This window comes from Ictalurus punctatus, chromosome 21, assembly GCF_001660625.3.
Source record: "Ictalurus punctatus breed USDA103 chromosome 21, Coco_2.0, whole genome shotgun sequence".
Classification (NCBI taxonomy): Eukaryota; Metazoa; Chordata; class Actinopteri; order Siluriformes; family Ictaluridae; genus Ictalurus; species Ictalurus punctatus.
The window spans coordinates 19627501-19643394 of record NC_030436.2 but is presented as its reverse complement, the minus strand read 5'-3'; the positions used below and the strand labels follow the sequence as shown (position 1 = coordinate 19643394).

The 15894-nt window shown below is 43.5% G+C and overlaps 1 protein-coding gene across 6 annotated transcripts in view; it reads left to right on the top strand.

Annotated features, from left to right (window-relative positions):
* Positions 1-15894, top strand: part of slc38a3a (solute carrier family 38 member 3a) — a 36049-nt gene that overhangs the window by 10707 nt on the left and 9448 nt on the right. For 4 of the 6 annotated variants that reach the window (XM_017450001.3, XM_017450003.3, XM_017449999.3 and 1 more), the window contains 7 exons: positions 5395-5596; positions 6624-6656; positions 7457-7553; positions 8246-8361; positions 13952-14025; positions 14613-14705; positions 15566-15647. In XM_017450001.3, coding sequence (XP_017305490.1) covers positions 5481-5596; positions 6624-6656; positions 7457-7553; positions 8246-8361; positions 13952-14025; positions 14613-14705; positions 15566-15647 — 611 coding nt within the window. In that variant the 5' untranslated portion in view covers positions 5395-5480. Of the gene's footprint in view, positions 1-5394; positions 5597-6623; positions 6657-7456; positions 7554-8245; positions 8362-13951; positions 14026-14612; positions 14706-15565; positions 15648-15894 lie in introns of those variants that run through there. The other 2 variants (XM_017450004.3, XM_053673913.1) reach the window with 2 other exon arrangements.

The following is a 15894-nucleotide window of genomic DNA, read 5'->3' as shown; positions in this document are numbered from 1 at the left end:
CTAGACAAAGTATTTTGTGCGTTTTTGTGTGTGTGTGTGTTTTTTTTTTCCTCAAGATAATTGTACTGCTTCTAAAAAGTGACCTCAAGCAACCCTGCTGGTGTCGTGTAGTTTAGTTTTTATCCACTTAGTGTTGCTGCTTTATTGTATCCATCAGACCCACAGGAATTAGTTCTTCCTGAAAAATTAGTGTCACGTCTGAAAGGCGGGGTTTTTTGTTACAAACCTACGTACGTTCGTACAGGACGTAAAGTCTGCAGTCACTAACGACCCGTTTCAGCTGTTCAGAATGGGTTCCTTCTTCTGGGAGTCGATAACTCCGTTTGTCCTGCACTTTGATGTTTAAAACTTTGCCGTTTTAAAACACATTCACAAACAGCTCTATATATAACACACTACATGAAAGGTAATATTTGAAAAACCATAATAGGTGCACTTTAACATCAGGTAACTACAGAGTGTCCCAAAAGTCTAGGTAGTGTACCCAGGGCACTATGTTTTTCAGCACCACGTCGGTTGCGCTTTCGTCAGCGGATGCTCGCGGACGTCCACTTCTTCTCGGTTGTTCCGCAACACTTCCAGTTATTTGGATTTATTAATAAGTTTGGCAGCAGCGTCGTGTGTGATGTGCTCGCCATGTTTCCTGTTAAAGTCCGTCGCAACCTCGTGACAGCTTCGTTCTAATTTAGTAAAAAAAATTCACTCTTTTTGGCTTAGTGTTGTTTTTTTACTGACATAAAAACCTCACAGGATTTATAAAACATTTACAAAGAAAATGTCCCGTGTTACGTTTCTTACTGTTCAGTGTGTTTACCACTCTCCCTTCCTTCTGCTGTATTATATGACTTATTTTCATGTGGTTTTTATTTGTTTTGTTTTCTTCCTGTTAATATAATAGTTATTCATCTGACATAATTTCAATCTATTTATTTATTTGTTGCAAGGGACAAATTCTCCAAAACAACTGGGAAGTGGGGCTCCTGGAGGAAAGAAAAAGTTTGCCGAAGTTTCGAAAAAGTCTGATGTTTTGATTTGAGGATTGCTGAAATGTTATCTGGGGCGATTACAAGCATGATCTGCTACACCAGCGATGTTATCGGTACAGGATGAAGAGTACAGCGGCACCGAGTCGTCCCTTTTCCGGGATATGAACTCTGTCTGTGACGGCTCATGTTACATCGCTGTGCGCATCTCTCGTCTTTTAGAATGTCATGCTCTTCAGATAAATGAGTCACTCGCTCTTTAGTCTCGTTAAAACAACAACAACAACGGCGCAGGACTGTGTGGCACCGTGAAGAGTTTAATAGCTAATGGATTATTATCTCGTCCACTGCTCATATAAGAGCGAGGATGTGGGGAGAGGTTGGTGTTCATGACTGTAGCTGAGAAGGTGACCCGAATATAAGTGTGTGTGTGTGTGTGTGTGTGTGTGTGTATAATGCTAACAGAAAGGAAGAAGACAAGTGAGGAAAAGGGAATGGAAAGGTTTGAGAGAGGAGAGGAGACGAGATGACACACACATCACAGTAGGAACGAAGGGAAAGAGGGAATGGATGTTCAATTAGTGGTTTGAGGAAGATTTGCATGTGATTCCTACACACACACACACACACACACACACACACACACACACACACACAGCTGGCCTGGCTTGATCACAGTGGGAAGATAGGTTGTTGTCAAAAAAGGGCAGGACATGCATTTACGTACACACACACACACACACACACACACACACACACACACACACACACATCTGCGTGATAAAAAGGGCATTGCTGTATCTCGGTGACCTCCAGCTGCAGCTGAATTCACGTCACTGCTGGTGTGCAGATGCATCAGCTGAATCTCTCTCACAGTCTATTTCTGCCTCTTACTGTCTAACACTTTCTCTTCTTCTGTGTGTGTGTGTGTGTGTGTGTGCTCAGTGTAGTTAACCATTACTAAATGACTGGGATTTGATATGTGGGGGCTCTGAGAAAGGCTAGCACATTTTCCTCACACCTCCAGGGTCGGGGGTTCGATTCCTGCATCCGCCCGGTGTGTGTGCGGAGTTCGCATGTTCTCCCCGGTCTCCGGGGGTTTCCTCCGGGTACTCCAGTTTCCTTCCCCAGTCCAAAGATACGCGCTGGAGGCTGATTGGCATTTCCAAGTTGTCTGTAGCGTGTGAATGTGTGTGTGATTGTGCCCTGCGATGGGTCGGCGTCCCCCGCCTTGTGCCCCAAGTCCCCTGGGATAGGCTCCCCGCGACCCTGTGTAGGATAAGTGGTATAAATTAGAATCAAATCTCAAATGTACATTTTTAATGAAATTTCAAATACCGAAACAGAAGAACTACTTTCAATTAAATGCCTAATTACAAATACGTTTTCAAATACTTGTCTCAGGAGCAATATACACGGAATAAATAATGAATTGAACTATATACTGTTATATGCAGCATAATCTACGTAAAAAGTCTACTCCACGACCCGTGTCCGTCTCTCTCGCCCTCGTTTTCTTTACGCGTCCAGCCTGAGCACTGCGTTGGTGGCAGTTAGACCAGTCCTAATAGCCGTTCATTCTGAATTTAAACACAAGGCTGTTTTTAATTGACGCCCACTCTGTGATTACGGCACCGGGCTAAATTAGCATCCTGTCCTGAGATTTTAGCGCCTCGTCTCCTCCCCAAATCCGGCCTGGTTTACGGTAGGATCCAGGCGCTGACATCAATGTGGGGGCGAGTGTAAGAATGAGAACGTGTGTTTATCTGTGTGTTAAAGCACGGTAGTGACGCAGAGGAACAATATGTAAGCAATAAAACACCCCGAAGTTGATTATTTTCCAATAACAGCACAACGCAGAGTGTTTTATTCCTTTTATACAGCAGCAGCTTGCCGTTGATTACATTTTTTCATTTGTTAAAATTTATTAAAGACTAATATTTCACACCGTTTTTATCCATTTGTGGTTATGTTTAATATTGTGGAACATCCAAAAGAAGACGATTTTTGAGTTTAATATTACGTAAAATCACAGTGCATGCGATATCTCAGAGAAGGGTGTGTGACACGACTCTTCATTTAAAATATAAAAAACTATAAAAGTCAGTTTTTTTTTTTTCTGAAATCCATTTTGTTCCTGAATTTCCGGAGTTTCCACACGATCTAACGGATCATGATAATGATGATGATAAATCAGCTTGCACAGCTCTCTGAACAACCCGAGCTTGAGTTAATTGGGGGAAGTATTTTAGAATGACGGTGTCATTACTAGGCATTCCTGCTTGTGCGTGTATTTATACTTGCACCGTGTCCATTTCCTGCCGACTCAGAAGAGCTTCCAGAGAATGTTTTTTTTCACACCCAGCTGATGGACGTCACGTGTCGAGGACCGAAGCATCGGTTTATTAAAAGCTCCGTCTCGGTGCTCCAGCCGTGACCTCATTGGCTGTCTACACCCGTTCTCATTGCCCCATCACTGAGAAATCCATCCAGTGTGTGAAGGACAGCATGAGAGTTCAGGCCTGAATGAGTTTTGGCACCGCGTCCGTCTCGTCCCAGCGCCGTCCAAAAACGTGACAGTCGCTGCTGATTTTTATGGGTTTTGTAGTCTTTACAATTAGGTCCATGATGAATTACCTTTTCAGCCCTTGCAATGCCCCTATAGCTGAGGAGGCCTCGGAGCTGTAGCGATGCCTGGCACAATCAGCCCACTGTTTGCCCGGGCTGTTCCCAGGAAACCACACAACACGCAGCATTGTGTGCATCTCGTTTTGCTGGCTGACCACGTTGCCCGGCTTTAGCCAGAGCGGCACGGCGCCTAATGAGAGCCGGATCGCACGGAGCGACCTGCCGAGACCAGAGCGCTGTGCGGCCCTCCTACATGTTCGCCTAGGATGGAGAGGGCAATAGAGTCAAATAGTAATGAGAGAAAGTAAAGGAAGGAAAAGCAGAAGAGAGAGGAGATCTGAGCTGAGGGGCACTCGTCGATGCCAGCTAATAGCTCTGAGCATGGAGAGAGCATGCCTGTTGTGTTAAGCTTCTCCCTAATTAATAAAAAGAGGGAGAAAAAAAAAACGGGTTAGAACTGGATCTGAGCTGGTCCTGGCTGGTTCTCCTCAGCACGCCTTCTCTGTTTATGCTTGTGGGAATACGGAGCGCTGGCACTTTTAGATGGGAGGTCAAGAGTACCGGGGCTTTGGGGCTGGTGGAGGATGGTGGAGGGGGGCAACAGGAAACGCATGTCACTTTCACACACGGCGTCTTTCACCGCCGCTCGGACCTCCGGCAGGTTCCTCCTGAGACAACCGCAGGGGTCCGAGGTGCAGGAGACAGGAAAACACAAAAACCAGCCATAGAGACATCAGGAAGAAAAACAACCCATCAGCCAGGCTTTCAAATCCACAGCTTAGAGATTTGAGACCAGGGTTAAACTTCTTTAACATGCCACGCAGTCGTTCACACCCCGTCTCAGGGTGAACAGGTTCTTCTGCATAAAGCAGAAATCGAAATGAAAACAATATAGATGATTGTCCACTCCTTGACCTTCAATGGAAAAAAAAAAAAGTGTTCGCTGCACTTCAGCGTGTTTTTGATGCACTTTAACCCTTTTATTAACTAATATATAGATGACGGTGACATCAAGGAGGCCAGCGATGTCTTTATTTTTATCTGGAGCTCTAGTTACTGAGGGTTTGAGGGCAAAATACCACTGGATGTATACATTTTATTCTGTATATTCTGTCATTTGTTCTCGGGTGATTCCCACAAAACACGTTCGGTCTTCCCATCATACGACAGCGGCGCCGTGATGTCACATGCTTCCTCCGAGACACTGCATCTTCTCACACTGCTGCTCGTGCTGCCTCACATGGTGGTGTAACACCGACCGGGAATGATGCGTTTACATTTCAGCGTTCCACACCTCCTTTTTTAATAACTAATCTTTACATATGATATAACTCTGCTTATTGGAAGCTTAGGGTATAAATAAAAGCAAATACAGCATTTAAAAAGAAAAAATTCTTTGCACGTGGATTTTCCTGTTCTCGACTCATCCTCGAAAAGTATAGCGACGGTCTGATGTCTCAAGACAGTGTAAGCAGGTGTGCGGGAATTGAGGAGCAGATTAGTGGGAATATTTTGGGGAAATGTTTCGGTTTAGGCTATACTTTTCTTGGAACAGAAAAAAACCCCGACATCATTAACTGGTTAAACACTCGTTTTTCTTCCCCTGTAACGTTTCTGATCTCTGATCTAGAGTGATGTAAAACTCCTGCTTCACGAAACAAAGAAACATCACGTCGAACGTTGGTGTCTGTGCTCTCAAACTAATTTCTTGGAGGTCATTATCTGAAACTGCTTGTCTCAGAGATAGGTTTTTATAATGATGTATATCCACTGTTCCCTGCAGGGATCTCAGAGGAGCTGGAAATTCTCGCGGGAATCTCTGCCGAAGGCCGCCTGTAGCTTCTGGAATAAATCCCCATCGTCCAAGTCATGGATCTGGCGTCGGCCGAGATTAACGCGCTTCCTAACGGGAAAGGGCACGAAGGAGGAGCCGAGACGATGGCCACGCCTGCCTCGACCAAAACCCAATCAGACGACACGGTTCAGTGAGTGAACGCGATCATACTCTGTGTCTCTGTCCGTGCGTGTAGACTGAGGAAGTCTTGTGTCCCATCTTCTCTAAATCTGAGCCTTTCAGCAGTTTCTTTTGCTGTATATACTGTATATAATATATTAGCTCTTTCCTTTATTAGCCGTATGAGCCACTTTTTCGTAGGTGACATCAGAGTCTTACAGATAAGGTAGGCCTGTTTGAGTAGAGCGTGTCAAATTATCTTCGGTTGAACTAAATATTTCACACGCAATTATTTGAGTGTAAGAGTTCAAGAGGTGTAAAAGTAGTACGGTTTATTCATTAGCTCTTGGAGCTGTGTTTACTTTACCTGCAGGACTTCTTGACATCTTAATACACACCTGAGAAAAGCCGTAATTTTAAGACGAGTTTCGAAGAACTTTTTATACAAAGACGTTTATGTTCAAACAAACAAAGCAGTTAGCATCTGTTACGGTGTCCTAACACTTTCGGGCAACGTGTCGTTTTCTGGATGCGTGTGAACCGAAACTGTGTGTTTGTGGTATCTTGCAGCCGGCCGTACCGTACCGCAGACGTGTCGTCCGAACGAGGTGAAACCGAATACGCATCTTGGAGATAGTCATCTACGGTCATATCGCACGTCACGGATCGGAGAAAAACCGCTCCGTGACACTTGTCATGCCATTCTGTTGATGGTTCAAACAAAGTGCATGTGTGTATGAGTTTGTGTGAGCACGACGAGTGTGTGTGTATAATTGCTACATTGCTGAATGTTCAAAAGCAGCAGCCGTGAGTCCTTGTCCAAACACTGCTCCTAACCCTTGGCCCCATCCCAGCATGCACAGGTTTACATGCACTGAAGAAGACAGAAAAAAAAACATGTTTTTCACACACACTCGCACTGAATTTTCACATTCTAGAAAAACATCATGTGTTGTGTTCTTTGCTAAGGGTTTATGTACGTGTGTGTGTGTGTGTTTTATTTACTTTTCTGTGCTATCAATGGATTCGGCATCTTCGCTCAACGCTCGGCCTGGTAGGGAACTCGTACCTAATAGTACGGAAAATTCCAGGTACGTACCTGCTAATGAGATGTTGTTTAGCTTGTTGTTTTTATCTTCTAGCTGTGTGGTGTGTAATTTCTTCAGTCAATAGCCACTTCTTATTGATTGTAAGCATGTACACAGTGTTGATGTGTGACCTGTCTGTTTCTCGGAAGCGCTACCGATTGAGTAACATTTTATTGTAGGATTTTGCCATCGATATCCGATTGAACGCTGATAGTTCTAGTTAAACGTGGCCCCCGTGATACGATTCTGTCAAGTTCTCATACGCGCTTATGTACGTTTGGGTTGTGCACAGATATCTGAATAGCCAGTTAACCGTATAAGGCGGCAGTAGCACTCGAGTAACCACATCTGGCAGTATTTTTGATGAAGAAAGGAAAAACTTTCAGTAGTTAGAGGCGTGTATGTGGGAATTAAAGCTTGTGGAAAAGAAGATCGAGATAATGCATTCCGTACAAGTTCATTAAAACAATATTAAACGACAGCGGACACAAATCAGGCAGATTAAATACGTTGTCACTTTGGGCCTGGTGAGTTTAACTGCAGTGGTGAAATTAAACTCGTTCACATTAAGGAATGAATTAATTAGTTAATTATGAATTTCCATGAAGACAGTATTGTGATACCCGACACGTAATTTAATATTTAGGTCTGCTAAAATATTCAGCACGTGAAAACGGTGATATTTCTGCAGTGTTAATCGCGTGTTGTGATGTGATTGACACAGACACAGTACATACCGTACACACCGATAGTGTTTAGGAAATGTGGCCCATGAGGTGATTAAGTGTCGTGTGTGCTTTCAGTGCCAGCAGAGCTACCAGAGACACCGAGGCCACCCTGGCCGAGAGCGCAGAGTTCTTCTCCAATGGCGACGACAAGAAACCGCCGCGATTCACGGACGCAAGTCTCTTTATTCGTTTTTACACAAACTGCCTTAGCTAACTCAGAGTTTCAGCGCCCTTTCCCTGTGTCGTGTTCATCGTATTTACGGACACATCTTATACCACAGCGCTGTTGAATTCTGGAACGTGATTGGTCGCAAGATGTTGAGTACTTTTCTATGAGAGTAAGCTGCAAAATCGCAGGTCTGTATTAACGCCCTAACGCGTCGTAATCCACGATCGTTTCTCTAGGAAGAACTCGTTCACAGGGACTCGTACGGCAGACGCGCCGCACGCGATGACACCGAGGAGATTGTTGTTTAACAATTTTGTGTGTTTTTAAAAAATAAATCTTATTAACTTTCGGTTAAACGGAAGAAAGAGAGAGCTGCTATAACATAAGTGATAAGAGGAACTAATTTACCTTGTGAACGTCCCACAACATTACATGTAGCTATAATGAGATAAAAAACTATGTCATATCATTCTTTAATTAATTCAAAATTGTAAACATGCAAACAGCAAAATGCTGTGGTATAAGAGGAATAAAACATTCAAACACTGTTTTTCTGCGGCAGTCCCAGTACCCTCCCGTCGTTGATTATTTTCCGATAACCGTACAGCCCCGAGTGTTTTATTCCTTATTTATGATTTTTGTGTGTGTGTGTGTGTGTGTGTGTGTTTTTGTTTTGTTGTTGTTTTTCTTAACAGTTTGAAGGAAAAACTTCGTTCGGGATGTCGGTCTTCAACCTGGGAAACGCCATCATGGGGAGTGGAATTCTGGGACTGGCGTACGCCATGGCGAACACCGGCATCGTCATGTTTCTGTGAGTTATTGCTCAGTGTGTGCTGCGCTATCTGTGTGTACGGATGTTTGGATGAACAACCAGAAAATGGAGCAGTCCTCTGTGTGTGTGTGTGTGTGTGTGTGTGTGTGTGTGTGTGTGTGTGTGGAATATAATCTGCTGCGTTATTATAACGTCAGGAGAAAATGCTCGATGCACAGCAGAAGGATTATGATGAAGTTATATGACTGCACACTCACACAGTCGATGTCCTGAGTCATGTCGCCGCACTTCCGACTTATTTAAAGGCTTTTAGTGACATAAAAGCTTAACAGTGTGTGTTAAGGGAGTGATTATATTGAAATAGTGCACATTTTTAAGGTGTTGTCTTTCTATAAAAAGGTGAAATCACTAAAACCGAGCGGTAAGTGAAGCCGTAACAGCTTCATCAGCATACAAACAAATCTCTTTGTAAAAATAAAAGATTTTTTAAAATCACTTATTGATTTGTAGCAACCATTTTGTGTCTATTTTCATCTGTGAGGGATTTGTCGCGTACAAACTTGTTTATTTTTATTTTTACGCGCATCTTGATTTAGTAATCGTGTAGCTCGCCGGCCTTAACCCTGCCAGAATGAGCAGAACTCGTTGTATAACTTCTAGAAGAAAATGCCTGTTCGGAAGCTTTGTACAGCTGCTATCAGTTATCAGAATAAATGATTAACTTTTCGGGTCATCCTGATGCTATCTGCTTGTTCCCCTAGTTTCGCAGATATTGGTCATTATTAACAAACCAGGACAGTTTTAATGACTCATAAATAAGGTGCATTTTAATAAGGTTGACCTTTTACCCAAAGTGACGCACAATTTCCAATCTTTTTGCAACAGGGTCGAGGTAACGGCTCCAGGTAGCGTGAGAACATGTGACCTCATGCAAAATCCCCACACTTTTAATTGTAAGTCCAGCGTCCTGGCTTTGGCCCCGTCGCTTGTTTATCGTAAAGGTAGCGTAGCCGGGTTCAGTTCTCTTGCCAGCGAGTAGGCCATAAGCCCCTGCTAATGCTGTTTTTATTAGGAAATTCACATGGATTGTGGGATTTGTTTTTCCAACTGACCTTCAGCATTCGGCGTTCCACAAGCTGGGCGTCTGGGAGACCTGTATCCGTGCCAGCTAGCGTAATCTAGAAGGTACTGCCATGCTAACACTTTGGTGTAAAGGTGTTCTGTGTGGCACGCTGAAATTCGTTAAGAAATCTCTGACTCGCAAGGTCGTGTAACCGGAGCAGCTTTTGAAACGACTTTAAGTTAGCAAAAAACAAATTATGGAAAGATCTAATTACAGATCAAGTTACAAGTTGAAAGCTATTTATTTATTTATTTTTTTAAAAGGTAAACGTTTCCCTGATTGTTAAGAAACTCACTTTAAAAGTCACAGCATGGCTGTTAATAATATGATAACATCACACATCTCCTACTCGAATGCTGAAACCTCCCACTTAACACTGAAATGAACGAAACGTGCACGCATGGTGCCGTACACGCTTTTTTAAAAGAAGTGTGTGTGGGGGGGGGGGGGGGGGGGGCAAGATTAAATCTTAGTGAGAAACCTTGTTGGAAAGTATGAATAAAACACTTTGCAATAAAAAAAACACTTTACTTTAAAGGTCCTGGCTTAAAAAAACCCCCAAAACAATACCAGACACGAATAGTGAGCTGAACAAGCCCTATTTGTGTATAAGCTGTAGGGTAAATCTATTTTTTTATTGTTCATTGTGATTTTATTAGTATAGTGATTGTCACAATGCAGCTTTAGTGAAATCCGGATATAGAGCACTAAGTCATATATCAATCAGCTCTGTTCATTTGATTTGTAGAGATATTAAATGCGGTTGAATATCATAACTTTCAGCACAGATGGAAGCTTCACGCTGTGTCTTTAAGCAGTAGAGGACGGGAGATCTTCCTTGGCATTTAGGAGTGTTGAATTATGCAGAACGAGGTTGGAGAGGGGGTGGTCACGGAGAGAGAAGATGAAACGTGGACTGGAAAGATGGATTTTTTTTTTATAGCGTTTCGATAAGCGACCTGTGAGTATATAGCTGGTGTATTTGCTGGCCTTGTCTTGATTCTCCGCTGTGTGCTGTAGCGCTGTGTGCCAGTCTGAATCATAGCAGTGCGTCCCCTGAGGCGGCAGAGGTCCTACATACCACGCAGTCTGAGCCTCACGACTCTCACAATTACACAACACGACTCATGATCCTTATGAACGGCTCGGCTTAGCGCAGCACAACGTAATAAATAAAAACCACGTGACCCGGTCCTTCTGTCGCTGTGGAAGCTTGTGAAAAGCCTGAGCCTTGACTTTATCTCTCCACCAGGACGTCGGCCTTACATTTTATCACCATTTATCATATTATGATGATATTGTATGTATAAATACTCTGTGGATGTCTGCACCAGTTTATTGGTGACTGAAAACGAATCGTGGTGGCGTCATACACCCACGTCAGACCACACTGCCTCCATACTGAAGAAAAAGCTCAAAACCTCTTTTCCAGCCGCATATAACAATAATATATATATTATTACTTTGACAATTGTAATGGCTAGACAACTGGGTCAGCGCATCTCCAAAACGGCAGGTCTCGTGGGGTGTTCCCGGTATACAGTGGTTAGGACCTATGAAAAGTGGTCCAAGGAAGGACAAATGGCGAACCTGCGACAGGGTCGTGGGCGCCCAAGGCTCATGGGGAGAGAAGGCTAAACTGTTTGGTTCGATCACACAGAAGAGCTACTGTAGCACACATTGCTGGCAAAGTTCATGCTGTCTCTGATAGAAAGGAGTCAGAACACACAGTGCATCACAGCTTGCTGTGTATGGAGCTGTGTAGCTGCAGAGCTGTCAGAGTGCCCATGCTGACCCCCTGTTCTCCACCAAAAGCTCCTATAATGGACATGTAACTGGACCATGGAGCAATGGAGGAAGGTAGCGGCAGCAGATCCTTTAAGTCCTGTAAGCTGCGAGGTCGGGCCTCCGTGGATCGGACTTGTTTGCCCAGTGCATCCCACAGACGCTCGATCGGATTGAGATCTGGGGAATTCAAAGGCCGAGTCAACGACTTGAACTCTTTGTCATGTTCCTCAAACCGTTCCTGAACCACCCCTGGCGCGTTATCCTGCTGAAAGAGGCCACTGCCATTAGGGAATACCATTGCCTTGAAGGTTCAGCTTTTAGACCGGGCTGTCCCGGCTGACTCCTGCACTCTCAGACTGAAAATCTCATTCGCAAACAGAAGAAAAAAAGACAGAGAGCAGAGTTGAAATGGGGGCGAAGGACGTGATGTGCTTGGCAGAAATCTTGTTGGCTCCTGCCAAAGTCGTCAAGAGTCTCTGTAACTGTACAGAAAGACCAAGAGGCTAAAAGAGAGAGAGAGAGAGAGAGAGAGAGAGAAAAGTCTTATTTGTAAGCGGAAGGAGAAGACCGTGTGCTTCAGCCTTCCAACTAGAGCGGCTTGTCCAGATGTGGACAGCTGGAGACTAGTGTGATATTCTTAGGATACATGCTTGTCATCTTATAAGCATTTTCACCCGGTCTGATTTTCTCTTTACAGAAGCTTGTTAAAACGTGGGAAAATGGCCTCCAGACATTTTTATGCCGTTAGCCACTAATCCTCAATCAGACGAGAGGAATAAAAAGAATATTATGTCCAGCATCTCGTCTCTTGTCTGAAGTATTAATCAATGTGTCACTGAAGGTACCGCCTCTCAGATCATATATGTTTTTATCTTAGAAATATGCACTAAATATATACTCAAGTCCTGAGCTACAAACGTTGCGTGTATAAAAAAAAAAAAGGTGCAAGCTGGTCTACTAAAAGAGTACTGCGTTTTTTCACACGAGTAAATTAGCACAACCTGAAACGACCTGATTTAAATATACGGGCTACACGCCCACTAATTGGGCGCTACATTACTTGGGATTGTTGGCACATCAGGGACTTAAAGTGTGTTTATTCGGGTTAACCGGTCCTCAGTCAGGATAAAAGAAGACAAAAGCAGAACAAAGACATAATTAGGAAGTGCTCGGCTTGGTAACGCACACAAACATGCAATGCTTACACACACTGGTCAGGGCTAACATGCAGGCGAGACTCATTAACTACCACAGCAACAGGGGGGCTAGGACAGAAAACACTGGCCTGTTAGTTAGTGTTTTGTGTTTTATCTAAGAACTATTAGGAAGCGTGTTTTGTCGTGCAATACAGATTCGTTCAGAGGCGCCGTAACTCACGCAGCTTTCAACTGAAACATGTAGTAAATTGATTTGTTAGCAAAACCTCAGCGAATCTAAACATTGTGGTGTAATACTGTTTCATGAAAATGTTGCTTTTAATGTCGGGGTCAGAGTTCACGACACCCTTTCCTGCATAAATTATTCAGAAACCTGCGCAGATTCTTCTTTCATTACTTAAAGTTCCATGTCAGATGACTTTCGGAACATCACTTATATATATATATATAAAAAAAAAAAAAGTAAATGGATAATAACAATAGGACTGTTTTATGTTAGATTTATCTTATATTTCCCTTCAAACCTTCTCCATATCGAAACAATTCTCCATAGATCTGAACGCTATGCATGAAAGGGTTTTGTTTCCTGGAGATGAACATCCTGTGCCAGATCTGAAGACCCCAGCTTCGTACACCAGCTACATCAGCACAGATAATGAGATAATAACCCTTTAATGTAGAGTTTTTTTGTATTACTGCTCTCTGCTGGGTTTCTCTCAACAGTCCTTAGTGAGCTGTATGTGATTAAACACTAAGTACGCTCTTATTATTATCCTCCAGATGTTAGAGTGTAACAGAAACACTAATGACGCCGTGAACCACGACCACCGCGAGCTCCGGGGCGATCAAATCGGCTCAATCGGGGCGAGATCGTTACGTCATAACGAGCTCCTTTTTTAATTTATTTCCTCTTCTGTAGAGTGGCTAAAGGAATGCGTGATTTTGTCTGATGATCGTTTCTCTCGTTTAGAAAAGTTTGTGATAGAGGTGGCGCAGATCTGATACGCAGGATCAGTACGGTGGATCGGATTTCAGAGAAAACAGAAATAAATCTGATCCGATCCTGTAACAAACGGAAAAGATCGGAATAAGGTTTGGGCAGCTAGCAAACGGGGAAGCTGAAGGCTAACGCGCTTCTTTCGAGACACGTGAATCCAGCCATCTTTTCACACTCAGAGGAAAGCGCTATCCGCACTCTTTTACATACATAAGCTCACGGGAGCCCACGATCATCTAGAGTCTCTGTGATTGACGGAAAGAGAAAGAGAGTATGCCCCTCCCACACAGAGAACTTCCAACCACGGATGGCTGTGGCGTCGCCACAATTCAAACTTGTAAATGTAACTTTTTAACTGTAAATGTTTTACACGTAAAGAGACTTGTATTTGTGTTCGTATTGCTTTGTATTATATTTACTGTATTTATTATATAAGCTGTCTTTTTATTATTTATATATTTTCTTGTATTTCAGTTTTTAAAAAAATTAAATGTCACACTTAGTTCATCACTCTAGTTGATAATATTAACCGAACTAACGTTGTTAACGACGTGTGTGTCTCAGGTTCCTCCTGACGGCCGTGGCGTTTCTCTCGGCCTACTCCATCCACCTGCTGCTCAAGGCCTCGGGCGTCGTCGGTGAGTCCCGCGTCTGATCTCGGACCAGCCTGCGTGTGTGATGCCATAAACGATATCACGATCTGAAAGCTATCCGGCTCCGATATAAGCCGATTCGTTCATCGTTAACAGCGTTATCGTTGTAGAGAGCAAGATTTCCATTACGGTAATGATTTCCAGCGTGAAAGTGGCCATTGTTAAACGAGTTGAATAGGCAGGACTGAAGAATCTGAAGCGGTTCCTTCACACGGCAGTCAGACAGTACAGTTCCAGCAGCAATGGACTTGTCTCTTTCTCTCACACACTTTTGGATTGTAGTCGGCCGGCGCATGAATTCTGGGGCTCGAGCTAAAAATAGCGGCTATGCGTCACTGACTGTGGCTGTCTCACCTCACACTGACATCATCGTCTGGGTTAAAGCAGGAGGGTTTAGAGAGAAAATAAAAACACTAAAAAAAAATGCACAGTTTTATGTAAGAGCGTGTGTGTTGATGCGTAAGTCGGCTTGTAATCATGCATGGGTATGAATGAGTGTCTTGGTGCACTTGCTTTGTCCTCATTTAGTGTGTGTGTGTGTGTGTGTGTGTGTGTGTGTGTGTTTCTTTCAGGTATCCGTGCATATGAGCAGCTGGGATTTCGAGCGTTCGGTACGCCAGGCAAAATGGCCGCCGGCATCGCGATCACGCTGCAGAATATCGGAGGTGAAACCACAGTGTCACCGAACGCAAGGATTGTGTACATGATATAGCACAAACACACACACACACACACACCTACACAGTCTAAGAGCGAGTTAAGGTAGAAGATAAACAGCCCATGCCCATATAGACTGAAATCGAACCTTGAGTCTTTCTCTTTCCTTTCCCTCTTCTTTTCTTTCCTTCTTCTATAAACGCTAACTTATTTATGAATGAGTACAATATGTGCGTCAACAACAAAGCTGAAGTGCCCCGATCGGGGATTCTTCTGAACAACAAAACACAATCCGATAGCAGCCGAAGACAACGGAAACGATTAGGAATCCGCAAGTGGTCTTGAGATGACGCGTTTCACTGGCGTATATATATTTTCCACATGGGATTTTGCCCGCTCAAAGCCGTGTCCGACTTTCGACGAGCACTTTTCGATAAAATCACACATTTTGCATGAAAAAGTCTGCATCCCTGCCGTTGTTAGACGAGCTCCCAGCTTGATTTCTTATCAAAGGATAAAACCTCTCCCTGCAGCAAAACACCGTCCTGTATCCCAACATTCACTTCAGGGCTCAAGTGTTGCTGTTTATATTTACTTTCCTACGATTGTCCCTTTTTTTATTTTTATTTTTTAGGAATTTTAGTCCACAATGAGATAAAAAGCCTCTGCGCTGTCTGGGAGGGATTCACATACGTTTGTACAGGATAAATATAGAAATGCGATTCCCTTGATTTTAGTGACATTTACTTCCAGGATAATAATCACAACCCCTGTGGTAGGGGTGTGTCTGCCAGATTAAAGTGTGTGTGTGAGAGAGAGACAGTGTTTGATTTGTCTCTCATGACTGTCTTCTCTCTCTCTGTCTCAGCCATGTCCAGCTATTTGTATATAGTGAAGTATGAATTTCCTCTGGTGATTCAGGCCTTTCTCAAGGTGGACACACCATCTGGGTAAGTGTGCGTGTATGTGTGTGTGTGTGTGTGTGTGTGTGTATGTGTGTGTGTGTGTCCGTGTATGACAATGAAACTGGGAGTACACCCGAATTTCCCGACGCTGCATTGCTTCCTCTAGACAGCTTTTTAACCATAACACCATTTTTCTATTTATAATAAAATATAAAACATAAAACATCTGAAATTATTTTTAAGCCCAACGACCGAGTCTGTGGTCCGGTGTCAGTATTTACGAGTCGGAAAA